The sequence below is a fragment of the Podarcis cretensis genome (assembly GCF_951804945.1).
Source record: "Podarcis cretensis genome assembly, chromosome: 13".
Classification (NCBI taxonomy): Eukaryota; Metazoa; Chordata; class Lepidosauria; order Squamata; family Lacertidae; genus Podarcis; species Podarcis cretensis.
Window position 1 is genome coordinate 10,198,094 of NC_137182.1, and position 16,288 is coordinate 10,214,381.

Sequence of the window (16,288 nt, forward strand, 5' to 3'; positions counted from 1 at the left end):
ATTATATTGAGACTCAAGAAAAGAGCTGATCGAGCCGATTCTGAGGAAAATACCTCGTAGTACAGACGACACCTATATCAGACACCTCTTAGCTGACAAAGAGACCGAAATCAACAGGCCTGTGGCAAAGTTCTGTTACATTGCAACAAGAGTAAGACGAGCAATGATGTCAGCAACGGAGTTTAAATTGTAAACATCGAAGGAACGATAATAAACAGTAGTGACATTTGAATTGAATTTTAAAACCTTAAAAGCCGATACTTGGTCATAAACATAAGCATCAATTCTGTGAATTGGCTACATTTTTACTGCTATTTGTAGCTCAATACTACTTATAATGTCATATTTTTATAAACTGTTTTCTGGTCATTGACCGTATTAAAGATATTTGGATTTGGTCCAGTCGTGGCCGACTCTGAGGTTGCGGTGCTCATCTCGCTTTAATGGCCGAGGGAGCCAGCGTACAGCTTCCGGGTCATGTGGCCAGCATGACTAAGCCACTTCTGGCAAACCAGAGCAGCGCACGGAAACGCCGTTTACCTTCCCACTGGAGCAGTACCTATTTATCTACTTGCATTTTGACGTGCTTTCGAACTGCTAGGTTGGCAGGAGCAGGGACCGAGCAACGGGAGCTCACCCCGTCGTGGGGATTCGAACCGCTGACCTTCTGATCGGCAAGGCCTAGGCTCTGTGGTTTAACCCACAGCGCCACCCGCGTCCTATTGTGGGGATGGTCCAGTATAAACCCACTTGCTGGCATCACAGGAGACAATGGAGTGTGCCTCTGAGGGTGAAGCCAAACCGTTGCATTAGCAGCACTGAAATGACCTCCCCGGGGCGCTGGTCTGGGCACTGTGTCTCGAGGTCCTGGGCTACCCAAATGACAAGACCCACCCACCCCTCGTCCCTACTTATATGGTTCAAAGGAAAGCAGAGCAAGACATTTGGCACCAGCTTGGCTGCAGGAGTTGCCAAAATTCCTTCTTTTATCCCAGCCTTGCCTCTCTCTGACGCTGTGGCAGTTCTGCCAACCAGCGAGCAAGGCCTCATCCCTCTCCCAAGCTCCCTTCAAGAACAAAATCTTGTACTGAGTCACTCTGTAAAGGTAAGTCTCCGAATCGTATGTTGAACATTTTGACCTTCTGCTGTAACACTGGCTGCTTTCAATTATTTACTGGATGATGTAGGTAGGCCAATACATCTATCCCCTGTTTCTTAAGGGGAAAAAACATCTCATGGTTGCGTACTTTGCACTGTGACAGTCACCTTCGGTGAGCAATGGAATTTTACTATTTTTGGACCCTGAAGGCAAATTGCTTTGGTGACGGCAACTGACCTGATAAACTGCGCAAAACTTCCAATACAAAGTGAACCATTCTTTTAGTACTGCTTGGGAGAAACTCCATTTCTGGGGCTGGCTGGTCTGAACCATTCCAATACAGTGGTACCTTGGTTGTCAAACGGCTTGGCTCCTGAACAAATCGGATCCCAAACGCCACAAACCTGGAAGTGAGTGTTCCAGTTTGCGAACGTTTTCGGAAGCCAACATCCAACTGAGTGCAGGAAGTTTCTGCAGACAATCAGAAGTCACACCTTCATTTTTGAATGGTTCCAGGAGTTGAACGGGCTCCCGGAATGGATTAGGATAGATAACCAAGGTACCACTGTAAAGGTAAAAGGTAAAGGGTCCCCTGACCATTAGGTCCAGTCGTAACCGACTCTGGGGTTGCAGCGCTCATGGCTGAGGGAGCTTCTGGGTCATGTGGCCAGCATAACTTAGCCGCTTCTGGCGAACCAGAGCAGCGCACGGAAATGGCGTTTACCTTCCCGCTGGAGTGGTACCTATTTATCTACTTGCACTTTGACATGCTTTTGAACTGCTAGGTTGGCAGGAGCAGGGACTGAGCAACGGGAGCTCACCCCCTCATGGGGATTCGAACCGCCACCTTCTGATCAGCAAGTGCTAGGCTCTGTGGTTTAACTCACAGCGCCACCCGGTCAATTTTGCCTTCTCTTGAGTTTTCCTGTGACTTGAAGAACCCCAGCCTGTGGCAGCCAGCCTGCTTCCCTCTAAAGTTGAATGCTTCAAAGAAGCACAGAAAAGCCCAATAATATGGTACTGAGAGCTTGAAGTCAGCTTTGTTTACTCAAAAGCTAGTTCCACTGAGTTCAGTGTAATGTATCCTCAGGTAAGTGTGCATAGGACTGCAGTCTTCACCCCATCTTTTAAAGCAAATCTCTAACCCTTATGGAGCAGTGTGCTTGGAAGTATGCAGGCAACACCTGCTGAAATCTCAGAAGTCCAAGGAGTTTCTGAAAAAAAATTCCTGGTATTCGGGGGAGGCACTCCAATGTTTGGGGGTTTAGTTTTTCATCCTTCATCAAGCTTTGCATGAGCCAAAAAAATTATGAAAAAGAAGAAGAAATGGCGATGGGAAGCAGAAACAGATTTAGGCAAATCTATCCAATAGGCATAAACTATAGGTTATGGGACACAGGTGGCAGTGGGGTGCGGGTGGCGCTGTGGTCTAAACCACTGAGCCTAGGTCTTGCCGATTGGAAGGTTGGTGGTTCAAATCCCCGCGACGGGGTGAGCTCCTGGTGCTCAGTCCCAGCTCTTGCCAACCTAGCAGTTTGAAAGCACGTCAAAGTGCAAGTAGATAAATAGGTACTGCTCCGGCGGGAAGGTAAATGGCATTTCCATGAGCTGCTCTGGTTTTGCCAGAAGCGGCTTAGTCATGCTGGCCGCATGACCTGGAAAACTGTCTGCAGACAAGCGCCGGCTCCCTTGGCCAGTAAAGCGAGATGAGCGCCGCAACCCCAGAGTCGTTCGCAACTAGACTTAACTGTCAGGGGTCCTTTAACTTTACTTATAGGTTACAATTCAGCTTTCCCAGCATGGAATCTCTATGAAATAAAAAAAGTGGTGGTGGATACAGGATGCCAAAGGGAATGGTGAACCCACCAAAAGGATTATCAAAGAAACTTGAAGAGAAATGGGACAACTTGGGTACAAACTTATTTTTTTAGCTCGTGGAATACAGTCTACACAGCTCTGTTTGTGCTGCTGTACTATGCCTGCCCTACGTGATGAAGAGTTGAATGTTGTTTGCCTACTATTTCTGGGTGATGTTGTGACTACCAGTTACGGAAATCTTGTAGTGCAATGCTAATATTTTATGTTAGGATTTACTCATGTTTTCTCAGAAGTACACTAAATAGGGAGTTATAGATTCATAGAATGGTAGTCCAACCCCCTGCAATGATCTCCAAACTCTAAAATGTCATGATTCTAAAAGGGATTTATTTACAGTTATATGGTTTGCATAGGTATCTGGTATGTTGCTATGTTTAAGTATAGCATTTAAAATAGCCTAATGAATATTTTGAAAACTGATCTGGGTTTAAGAAGGATAGGATATATGTAGCAACACAAGGAAAGAAGCTAACTGTGGCACTGATCCATGTATAAATGGAATAAACAGCAGCTAAGTGAGTTTGCCACCCAATTAATACTTGACGCCCAGCCAATCCTGGCTTTTCAACTAACACGCCAAAACAATAGGTGCATTTGCAAATATATGTTGGATGCAGTCACTTTAGATGTAGGCTTTTACAAAAGTTATGAAATAGCCCTCTGCTATTAATGACTGCCCCTCCAGCTGAACTTTTCACAGGTATTCTGTGACAGGTCACAGAAGGGAAAATTAGGGCCTTGTTTTAACCCTTTGCTTCTTAGTTGCTATCCCATGACAAGGGAGCAGCCAGCTTAGCCATACCTACCTAATAGAGACGAAATAAACCCCCGGGTCCATTGCAATTTGCTGAGTAAAACTCTGGGCACGGTACAGTACCCTTTGCTTCATATTCCTGCTCTCACCAGCAAGAGAGCCACCTTTGCAACGCTTAAGTTCCGATTTTACACACCACCTCTCCTCTTTCTCCGCCAAATATTTGACGATAAGTAAGTGCCCCCCCCCCCCGCCCACGAGGACACGCGCGCACCCTCCTTCGAGGAACCCGGAGAGATGATGGGCCTGGGCACATTTACTCCAAGCCACCCCTTCAAATGCAAACCATCGGCTTCTAACTATTGCCCTGTTCACTGGCACCCCCTGGCGCTCTTTACTCGCAAGTAAGCGCCCCCTGGTTTCAGCGTCCCATACTTTCAAGCGCAAGTGCTTAGGGACTGCAGCCCGATCGAACCCAAAAGGCTGCGCTTGGAAATCTGGTCCTCGCGCTCTTTGGGGGAAGGAAAGGCGCGCGTAAAGAAATCTACATTTCCCCCGGGGACCTACCAGACGGCTCCTTCCACCCCGTTTATTTCTGGTCTCTGCCGCCCCCCTCGTGCGCTTCCAAGCCGGTACCAACGCCTCCCAAGAGCGCAGCGCTCCCTCTGCCTACCCAAGAAAGCGAGTGGCGTCGCCTTCGGCGCGCCTCTCTCCCTCCTAAGGAAAAGCGGGCTTAAGGACGGCAAGCCTGGTTTTTTGAAAAAGAGAGGGAAGGCTCGGAGCGCGCTGCTGACTTTCCAGCCTCCGCCGCGCTTACCTGCCGCCGTGACAGCGAGGAGGAAGGCGGCGAGCGCCCGGCCACCCCGGTGCGCCATGACGCGCGCCCTGTTGCGCACGGGGGGACCGCGGCGCCGGGAGGGTGGCGAGCTTTGGCGCCCCGTTTGGAGACGGCCTTGGCGGGCAGAGGAGCTGCTGCGATCCGGAGCCGGCGGCACTTCCTCCGGCTGCTCCGAGGAGCGCGCGTCTTTCTCTCTCTCTCTCCTTTCCTTCCTCTCTGGTCCGGAGCTGCTGGTGCTGCAGTGCAACGCCTCCTCTCCTCCTGCTCCTCCTCCCTTCCCCGGGACTCGTCCGCTGACTTCTCGCCTCCCCTTTCGCTGCAGCCGGCCCGCGCTCGGCCTCAGGGCGGCCCCTGCTGGGCGTTGCGCGCAGGCTTAAGCAGCGCGCTCGCCTATCGGAAGCCCCAGGGGAACCTAGAGAGGGGAAAGGAGACGCCGGGCCGAGAGGAGCAGAAGAACCATCTTCCCAAGGGCTTCTCTTTGCCCCGCACTGTCCCGGGACCTGACCACTGGATGGATGGATGGATGGATGGATGGATGGATGGATGGATTGAGTTTCTATGCCGCTTTTCATTCAAAGAAATGCCAAAGCGGCTTACAAGCAATAAAATCCTAGAAATGTAGAGTTGGAAAAGACCCTGCAATGCAGGAATTTGCAGCTGTTATTTCTGCTGATAATAAGTTAGTAATTATTTAGAATAATGGTTGAGGGTGATTTCTCTTTAATTATTATTTGCTGGTATTTTGTTGAATATTTTGTTGAAATGTTGAATATTACTTTATTTTATAGAAGTTGTTTACAGTGGTACCTCCAGTTAAGAACTTAATTCGTCCCGGAGGTCCGTTCTTAACCTGAAACTATTCTTAACCTGAAGCACCACTTTAGCTAATGGGGCCTGCTGCTGCACCGCCGGAGCACAATTTCTGTTCTCATCCTGAAGCAAAATTCTTAATCTGAGGTAATATTTCTGGGTTAGAGGAGTCTGTAACCTGAAGCGTCTGTAACCTGAAGCATCTGTAACCCGAGGTACCACTGTATTTTAAGTCATTTTTTTATTATTGACTTATTTGTATTGGGACAGACTGTTATAAGATGTGTTCTATTTATTTTGTTGGTTCTTCATCTTGTAAACCGCCTTGTGCATAAAGGTAAAGATCAAGGACCCCTGACAGCTAAGTCCAGTTGCGAACGACTTTAGGATTGCAGCGCTCATCTCGCTTTAGTGGCCGAGGGAGCCGACGTTTGTCCGCAGACAGTTTTCCCGGGTCATGTGGCCAGCATGACTAAGCTGCTTCTGGCGAAACCAGAGCAGCGCACGAAAACGCCGTTTACCTTCCCGCCGGAGCGATACCTATTTATCTACTTGCACTTTGACGTGCTTTCGAACTGCTAGGTTGGCAGAAGCAGGGACCGAGCAACAGTAGCTCACCCCAACCCAGGGATTCAAACTGTCGACCTTCCGATTGGCAAGCCCTAAACCACAGAGCCACCCGCGTCACTTCCACCTTGTGCATAGCAATATGCAAATGATACAGATCACATACCCTCCAACATTTCTCCGATGAAAATAGGGACATCTTAGTCCATTATTATTATTATTATTATTATTATTATTATTAATGCCCTGCCCATCTGATAGGGTTACCCCATCCACTCTTGATGGCTTCCAACATAATTAAACATTTAGAAACTTCCCTGTACAGGGCTGCCTTCAGATGTCTTCCAAAGCTTGTATAGTTACTCATCTCCTTGGCTTGGGGGTTGTATAACTTACTCCCAACTCTACAATTCAAGTTACAAGAAAGGAGATGCCGACTAAACATTAGGGGGGGGGGGGAATTCTGACAGTAAGAGCTGTTTGACAGTGGAACAGTCTCCCTCCGGAAGTTGTGGACTCTGCTTCCTTAGAGGTTTTTAAGCATCTGTCATGGATGCTTTAACCTGAGATTTCTGCATGGCAGGGGGTTGAATTAGATCACTCTTGGGCCCCTTCCAACTCTAAGATTCTTTGATTCTATGACAGCTAATGCACCAGAATGCATACATTAAATACATCTAGTCAAAATAGCAGGAATGCCAACGTTTTAAACAAATATGTCCGTTTGCAAGATTCAGGACACACCAGACACTCACCCACACTAAAGAAATAATGCTCAGAACTGTAGTTTGATAAAGGTGCTAGAATTGTAGGTCCGTGAATGGTAAATTACAGTTCACAGCAGGGGTCAGCAACCTTTTTCAGCCGTGGGCCGGTCAACCATCCCTCAGACCATGTGGTGGGCCAGACTATACAGTGGTACCTTGGGTTACATATGCTTCAGGTTACATATGCTTCAGGTTACAGACTCCGCTAACCCAGAAATATTGCTTCAGGTTAAGAACTTTGCTTCAGGATGAGAACGGAAATTGTGTTCCAGCGGCGCGGCAGCAGCAGGAGGCTCCATTAGCTAAAGTGGTGCTTCAGGTTAAGAACAGTTTCAGGTTAAGTAGGGACCTCCGGAACGAATTAAGTACTTAACCTGAGGTACCACTGTATTTTGGAAAAAAAATAGGAACAAATTCCTATGCCCCACAAATAACCCAGAGATGCATTTTAAATAAAAGCACACATTCTACTCATGTAAAAACACCAGACAGGCCCCACAAATAACCCAGAGATGCATTTTAAATAAAAGACACATTCTACTCATGTAAAAATACGCTGATTCACAGACCATCCGCAGGCCGGATTTAGAAGCCGATTGGGCTGGATCTGGCCCCCGGGCCTTAGATTGCCTACCCCTGGTTCACAGTATTATTGGGAGGGGGAATATGTTTTAAATATATGGTGTGTGTGCAGATTCATCTCATTCACCAAAATACTATGCTCTGCTTCTGGTGTTGCTATGAATCGCAGCCTTGCCTGCTCCCAAAACACTGGGCACTTTTAAAATACGCAATTATCCGAACAAAAGCAACAGTGATCACAAGCGAATGTGGAATGTGGTTTCGTTTTGCAGTTTACAAAATCGTGACCGCAGTCCTGATTTGTGGAAACAAACTCCTTGGGATTCCAGAGGGGTGGCCCTATATTTATCTGTTGAAGGAAAAACAATAAAACCCTCCCAGTCACCTTTAAGACAGGCCACTTTATTATGGCATAAACTTTTATGGACCAAAGTGGGTAGAAGCGGGGAGGTTTGTCAGCAAAGAGACCTAAAGGTCATGGAATGAAAGGCACATATCGCTAAGCAGAGTTGAAATGAAGACAAGAAGATTAGAACAGGATATAGAAACCTTACTTTGAGGTTATCGGTTGGTCTGCTTGCTTGTTTGGTGTATAGACCCACCACACAAACAAGATTATATATTTAGTTTTGCTTTTGAAAGCTGCTGCGTCATCTGTTTCGGAAAGCAAAGAACCCAAAATATCAGCTGCTCCTGTATCTAAAGTTAAGGCGGATAGGTTAAACAACCTTCTGTCTAAGTCTAAGCTGTGCTTTCTCAGTAACTAAAACACATTCTTTCTAAGTCTAAACTGTGCTTTCTCAGAAACAAGTTTTGCTCACTTCCATGGGGAAGGTTAGCTTAAATAAATGCAGACCCTCCGAGTTTCCCCGTTTTCCAGGGTTGGTCCTGGATTTGCAGAAACCGTCCCAGTTTCTGATTTGATTCCGGAATGTCCCGCTTTTCCTTAGGACGTCCCTATTTTCATCAGACAAATGTTTGAAGCTATGGAGTTATCTGACCCCTGAGCCATCTGAAGGCAGCCCTGTATATAGGAAAGTTTTTAAATGTTTAATTATGGTTTTATATATGTTGCAAGCTGCCCCACTGTTTCAACAGGAAAAGCAAAGCCTGCAGGCCTTGTTTGTCTCTTCCTCAAGGGAAGCCTACAAAAAAGATGGCTGCCCCCAGAGTCAGGTTTGCAGTGTCTGTAGCTAATAATAATAAATAAATAAGAATACTGGCAGTGGCAGCGGGGTGAGGCAAAAGGGAGGAGGAACTGAGCAAAAATTGGAGAATACTTTAAAATGTGAGGAGGGAAGTTAAATTCTGCTCCCCTCCCTAAGATATTTCATCTACATGAGCTTCCTTTCCAAAAAAATCCCCAAGGAAATTGCAAAATACAGTGGTACCTTGCAAGACGAATGCCTCGCAAGACAAAAAACGCGCAAGACGAAAGAGTTTTCCGTTTTTTGAGTCGTTCCGCAAGACAAATTTCCCTATGGGCTTGCTTCGCAAGACGAAACGTCTTGCGAGTTCTTGCGAGTTTGTTTCCTTTTTCTTAAAGCCGCTAAGCCGTTAATAGCCGCTAAGCCGCTAATAGCCGCTAAGCCGCTAATAGCCGTGCTTCGCAAGACGAAAAAACCGCAAGACGAAGAGACTAGTGGAACGGATTAATTTCGTCTTGCGAGGCACCACTGTAAAGTACTTAGCCTTAAGTTCTACACCATGCCGTGAGTATCCTGAGGTGCTTCACATAGATTCAGCACCCTGTCATGTCATTGTCGATTTAAGCTGCAAGCAGAATAGCAATGCTGCCTCTGGATTTCTCAAACCCAAATAACATTCTGTAGCCAGGAGGGAAGTCCTGCATGTGTGCGCGTGTGCTGAATGATGGTATTGATTTGAACAGCAGTGTGTGTGAAAGGGTTAAACACACCTACCTTTTGCTAAGTTCCTGATCATATTTCCCTTATTCCCCACAAACTGTGGTTTAGGCAAGGAAGAAAATAAATGTACAGTCATACCTCATGTTACGTTTGCTTCATGATATGTTTTTTTCAGGTTGCATCCCATGGCGACCCAGAAGTACCGGAAAGGGTTACTTCCGGGTTTTGCTGCTCACGCATGTGCAGATGCGCAAAATGACGTCACGGTCATGTGCAGAAGTGGCGAATCCAGTGGCGTAGCGTGGGTTGTCAGCACCCGGGGCAAGGCAAGTAATTTGCGCCCCCTAACCCGTGGATTTGCGCCCCCTAACCCTAACCCCCAGATGTTGCGCCCGGTTCGGCCGGGCCCCCCTGCACCCCCACGCTACGCCACTGGGCGAATCGCAACCCGCACGTGCGCAGACGCACCGCTGTGGGTTGCGTTCTAATCATGTTGCAAACGGGCCTCCGGAACGGATCCCGTTCGCAACCAGAGGTACCACTGTATATAGAGGCAAAGGTGTTTTGAAAGTGAAGTGTTAAAGTGGTGGGACTGATTCCTAGAGAGATGAGATGGACCATAAAGAAGGGAAGGTCTGGAGCAGGGGTAGGAAAACTAAGGCCCGGTGGCCGGATGCGGCCCAATCGCCTTCTGCGGTCACGATTTTGTAAACTGCAAAACGGAACCACATTTCACATTCGCTTGTGATCACTGTTGCTTTTGTTCGGATAATTGCGTACTTTAAAAGTGCCCAGTGTTTTGGGAGCAGGCAAGGCTGCGATTCATAGCAACACCAGAAGCAGAGCATAGTATTTTGGTGAATGAGATGAATCTGCCCACACACCATATATTTAAAACATATTCCCCCTCCCAATAATCCTGTGAACCAGGGGTAGGCAATCTAAGGCCCAGGGGCCAGATCCAGCCCAATCGCCTTCCAAATCCGGCCTGCGGATGGTCTGTGAATCAGCGTATTTTTACATGAGCAGAATGTGTCCTTTTATTTAAAATGCATCTCTGGGTTATTTCTGGGGCAGAGAAATTTGTTCATTTCCCTCCCCCCGAAATATAGTCTGGCCCCCCACAAGGTCTATCAAGGGGCTGGAGCAACATTCCATGCGAGGAAAAGTTACGAACAGGGCTGGCCCAAGACATTTTGGCACCCGAGGCGGACTACAAAATGGCACCCCTCGTTCCCTGCTAGAGAAGAAGCAGTGAGATGCTACTACAGGGGCAAGAATGTTACAGTGGTGCCTCGCAAGACAAAAATAATCCGTTCCGCGAGTCTCTTCGTCTAGCGGTTTTTTCGTCTTGCGAAGCATCCCTATTAGTTGCTTAGCGGATTAGCGCTATTAGCGGCTTAGCAGCTTAGAAAAAGGGGGGGAAAGGGGAAAAACTCGCAAGACTCGCAATACGTTTTCGTCTTGCGAAGCAAGCCCATAGGGAAATTCGTCTTGCGAAGCGCATTGAAAAACGGAAAACCCTTTCGTCTAGCCGGTTTTTCGTCTTGCGAGGCATTCATCTTGCGGGGCACCACTGTAATTGCCCCAAAGTGGAAAGAAGCAGAAGTCCCAGCAAAGGAAGAATGGATACAAAAACTTATGGAATATGCAGAAATGGCAAAACTTACCGGAAGAATAAGAAATCAAGATAACAATTTTTTTTACAAAAGAATGGAAACGGTTTATTGAATATTTACAGAGAAATTGTAAACAGATGAAAACATTGGCAAGATTATTGTAATAACCTGCAGTGCATATTTACAGTAGATAATTAAATGAGCAAGCCAAATGAATCTGGACATGCAGAGGGGGCCACTAGGTGGCGCATCGGAAGATGGCTGACAATAACATCTCTCCGACCCACACGAGGTAATTTGGAGGCTATGATGGGGGTAATTAGCCTCCTTAACCCCCCCAGGATTATGGGGGGGACGGCCCTTGCCTGCTGTGCCCTATACCACCCCCGAATTTGTGGGGGTGGGGGCACTAGGCACAAAGCCCTCCTGTGGGATTTTCGGCACTCCTCGACGCCGTCCCCGATTCGCGCCGCTGGTTGCAATGATCTTTAAAAGAAATAATTTGGACATGATTAATTGCACATACATCAAGGAAAAAGGGGAGTAAATACTGCTGACAGAAGAGATCTCTGATAACAAGACAACAATAAAATACGAGAAGAACGTCAAGATACGGTAATGACTGAGGGGGGAGGGGGGGGAAAAACCTGCCTCTACCTTTTTATGTGATTTAACAAGAATCCCCCTCCCCTAATGAGTCAGAAATCAAGGACTTAAGCTGTGGATTTAAGGCTGTGTGGAGATAAACTTTCGATCCAAAGCAATGTTTCAAGATGAAGCTGGAAAGCTAAGAGTTTTGGAGTGACGCAGTCAGGAAAAAATGCCGTTCGCCATTTTGTGAGGCATTGTGGGAGCTCTTGGGTCTGGGAGGAGAAAGAGAGAAATAGAGTTGTTTACATATCGTGAATCAACTCCTCGGTGGGACTTAAGAGCGACAAATGCCAAAATTTACGATGGATAAAGTGATGTTATCTACGAAGGAGATATATGGAAACCATCTGGACTTAGTGGAGGAACGGGAAATCCACACAGGATTATTACACTTGCTATCGGCTTAAGGAGACTAACAGAAGAGATCGTAAAGGAAAAAGAGAAATTATACAAACAAGATATGATGTGGCAACACCAAGATAAGACTGGATAGAATTATGAACTTTGTTTGGACTGATTGGGACTGATTTGGACATTAACGCAGTAATAAGAAGATGATCTGAATTCCCCTTTGGATCTTGAAGTATGGGTTCCCCCAACAAAATTTAAAAATTTGGCTTTGTAATTCGGAATTTATATGATGTGATTTAATTTGATGTGATTGGCCAGTTAATAAAAATTATTTAAAAAAAAAAAAAGAATCTGGACATGCAGAAGATATTTAAAAATAAATTTAAAGAACTGCAGAAAGAGGGGGAAGGAAGTCAAATTTTGAAATGTGAAATTGATTGTAAAACGAATGAAATGTATAAATTTGAAAAGTATATATATAAAAAAAGAAGACGCAGTGAGTGAAGAACTACATCAAAAACATTGGGGAAATGAGGATCTACATTGAGATCTGCTGCCCCGTGGATCCTGCCTCACCTTGTCTCTTTTTTAAAAAAAATAATTTTTATTAATTTTCAACACAAATATACAATTTTACCCAAATTTTCACAAATTATTTCTTTTTGGACTTCCTTCAGCTTCTCTGCCAATCATCCAAATTTACCTCTCAATTATGCATTCCTTATATTTTGTATTGCCATTAGTCTTGCCTCCCACTTCTATCTCTTTTTAACAATACATCTTAGAATTCACAGTGCTTCTTGAAACCCCACTAACGTTGTTTGCACATCACATATACTTTTCAGATAATCTACAAATTTTCCCCAGTCTTCAATGAACTTTTGGTCTCGAAGATATCCGATTTTCCCAGTTAATTTGTCCAGCTGCCTCACCTTGTCTCATGGGTGGGCCGGCCCTGGTTACGATCTATGGGGCATTTCACCTCGGGGGGGGGAAAGGAAAGTAAGCAGTTTCTTTTTTTATATATAAGATATTTATTAAAGTTTTCGAAAATAATACAATGTAGAAGAAAAAGAAGAAAAAAGAAAAAAATAACAAAAATACAAAAATAAAAACAATTAAAAACACATAGAATTTCCATTACATATTTTCTTTTGACTTATTTTCCAGACCTCCTCATACCTCCCTTTTTTGTATTCCAATTCAAATTGTTAGTTCAGCAAATCCTCACCATTAATTTTTACTTATTTCTAAACTTTTTTTTTTCATATTCTCTTAAGCATTACAGCTGGAAACCACTTAATTTCTGTCCAACATCATTCTAACATTCATTAATTTTACAATATTTCTGTAAATAGTCTTTAAATTTCTTCCAGTCTTCTTCCGCCGACTCTTCTCCCTGGTCTCGGATTCTGCCAGTCATTTCCGCCAGTTCCATGTAGTCGATCACCTTCATCTGCCATTCTTCCAGAGTGGGTAGATCTTGTGTCTTCCAGTATTTTGCAATAAGTATTCTTGCTGCTGTTGTGGCATACATAAAAAAAGTTCTGTCCTATTTTGGCACCAATTGGCCCACTATGCCCAGGAGAAAGGCCTCTGGTTTCTTCAGGAAGGTGTACTTAAACACCTTTTTCATTTCATTATAGATCATTTCCCAGACAGCCTTAATCCATGGGCACGTCTACCAAAGGTGAAAGAATGTACCCTCCATCTCTTTACATTTCCAACATTTATTATCGGGCAAATGATAAATTTTTGCAAGTTTGACTGGGGTCATGTACCACCTGTATATCATTTTCATAATATTCTCTCTTAAGGCATTACAAGCCGTAAATTTCATACTGGTGGTCCACAACTGTTCCCAGTCCGCAAACATAATATTATGACCAATATCTTGTGCCCATTTAATCATAGCTGATTTAAGCAGTTTCTGTGGTCTAGAAAATTGTGTGTGGTGCAGGAAAGGGGATAGAGACGTTTTCCTTCTTTTCACAGAATACAGTGGTACCTTGGTTCTCAAACTTAATCCGTTCCAGGAGTCCATTCCAAAACCAAGGCGCACTTTCCTATGGAAAGTAATACAAAATGGATTAATCTGTTCCAGACTTTTAAAAACAACCTCTAAAACAGCAATTTAACATGGATCCATACAAGAAAAGAAATCAACAATGTACTGCAGTCACACAGTCGATCAGTAGCTGAACTGGGTTCCACACAGTCACAAAAACACACAAAAAAGACGCAAAAACACAATTAATAGCAAAAACAGACAGAAATCAGCGTAGCACTCAGAACGGAAGTGTGGCACTCAAAACGGAGCACTTCCGGCTTCCGGGGGGAAAATCGCAAACTGCAACACTGAATTCTGGGTTTGCAGCGTTTGGGTTCCAAGTTGTTTGAGTACCAAGGCATTTGAGAACCAAGGTACCATTGTTCTGTCATGTGACAAAGACACATGAGAGCAGAAGCAGCAAAGCAAGCTGGGAAGTGCTGGGACTGCACAGTCATTTGGGCCTACTCTTTTTTAAAAAAAATAATATTTATTCAGAATTTTAAAGGGTACAAAAGGAAAAAAGAGAAAAAATAAAAATAAAAAAGACAGAAGAAAAAAAATACAATCATTTAAAAAAAGATAAAAAAGAACAAATCAAACCTTTACATATTTGTTTTTGTATTTCCCAACTCTCATTAAAAAAAACAAAAAAAAAAAACAAATTATGTTATATACACTTTGAGTTCCCAATTTCCATTCCACCAGACCCCTCCCCGGTTTCGGTCCCCAGCATAAGTCCATCAATCTCATAAAGTCATCAACCCGGAGATCTTAAATCCGAGGCTCTTAAATCTCTTTCATGTCCCCTCTGCCAGTCTTTTTGATAGTCTTTAGTATTAAAAGCCAGATCTCGGGGAAGCTCCAACCCAACAGCATCCACATTCCTTCCTGCCAAACCTCCATGGTTGAAAATAGGGCCTATAAAATATTCCAAATCTTGTTTCACACTCCTTTCAAATCCAAAGGTCCCCAGAACTCCAACCTCCACCTGGGTCAAATTTGTAATCCAAAGGTCATCTGATCTCCTCATAAGGTGATCTCTCCATCTTTCATTTTCTAATTCAGGCCGGGCTTCCATCTTCAAAAATTTGCTTCTCCTTATTGCCATCATAAGGGACGCAGGTGGCGCTGTGGGTTAAAGCCTCAGCGCCTAGGGCTTGCCGATCGAAAGGTCGGCGGTTCGAATCCCTGCGGCGGGGTGCGCTCCCGCTGCTCGGTCCCAGCGCCTGCCAACCTAGCAGTTCGAAAGCACCTCCGGGTGCAAGTAGATAAATAGGGACCGCTTACCAGCGGGAAGGTAAACGGCGTTTCCGTGTGCGGCTCTGGCTCGCCAGAGCAGCGATGTCACGCTGGCCACGTGACCCGGAAGTGTCTCCGGACAGCGCTGGCCCCTGGCCTCTTAAGTGAGATGGGCGCACAAACCCAGAGTCTGGCAAGACTGGCCCGTACGGGCAGGGGTACCTTTACCTTTTTATTGCCATCATGTCAGGCTTCAAATTGTAATTCACCATTTGCATCTGTAAGGTTACGGCTCCCCCTTTCTTCGGTTCAATCACTGCATAATTCTCCTTCTGTTCCTGTGCCGAGTTCTTATCGAGTTCTTTAGTAGTGCTCACTCTTGTTCCCAAAGTTGTAACATTAGTAGTCAAAACATTTATCTGGCCTACTCAAGTTATTCAGGCCTAACTGCTAACTGTTGTGTCACTCTGACATGTGACTTGGCAGCCATTTTCTCTGTGTGTTCTCAGTAAGATTTCAGTCAAGAGTCAGTCTGCCTCAGTTGTGAGCGGTTGAAAAAAGAGTAATCTGAGGTTGAAAAAAGAGTAATCTGGGACGCAAGCAAAGCCGTTATGAGAGGGTTTCTGATACAACAGAATAAAGAAGAGAAGTCAAAATGAGAAAAAAGATAAAATTTTGGAGAAAATAAAAGAAGGGGAAAAGAAATTGAGAGTAAAACCAAAGTCGCAGGAGATCCTGAGAGAAATAAAATTATATCAAATACAATACATGGAATTGATGAATCAAGAAATAGAATGGAAAATCAAACAAATGAGACAAAAGACATTTGAATCAGCGAATAAATGTGGGAAACTGCTGGCTTGGCAACTGAGAAAAAGACAAAAATTAAATACTATTACAAATTTAGAAGTGGAAGGAAAGAACATACATAACCCAACTGAGATTAGAAACTGTTTCCAGAGGTACTTTAAACAACTATACTCACAAGGGCCACAGAAAGAAATGGACATAGACCGATTTTTGAAGACATAGATTACAAAAAAATTCTCAAGAAAGTAAACTAATGTTGAACTATAAAATATCTGAACAGGAAGTAGAAGATGCCATTCAAAATATGCAATTGGGCAAGTCTCCAGGACCTGATGGGCTGACTTCCAGATACTATAGATCTTTGTAATCTCAGTCAAACTGTTTGGAACCATGCTGTTTATG

At 44.7% G+C, this 16,288-nt stretch overlaps 1 protein-coding gene across 1 annotated transcript in view; it reads right to left on the bottom strand.

The window, feature by feature from the left end:
• Nucleotides 1-4,891, bottom strand: part of PARM1 (prostate androgen-regulated mucin-like protein 1) — a 40,259-nt gene extending 35,368 nt beyond the window's left edge. Inside the window, exon 1 of the mRNA XM_079949966.1 lies at nucleotides 4,549-4,891. Within this exon, the coding sequence (XP_079806092.1) occupies nucleotides 4,549-4,606 (58 nt within the window). The 5' untranslated portion in view covers nucleotides 4,607-4,891. The remainder of the gene's footprint in view (nucleotides 1-4,548) is intronic.
• Nucleotides 4,892-16,288: the final 11,397 nt, after the last annotated feature.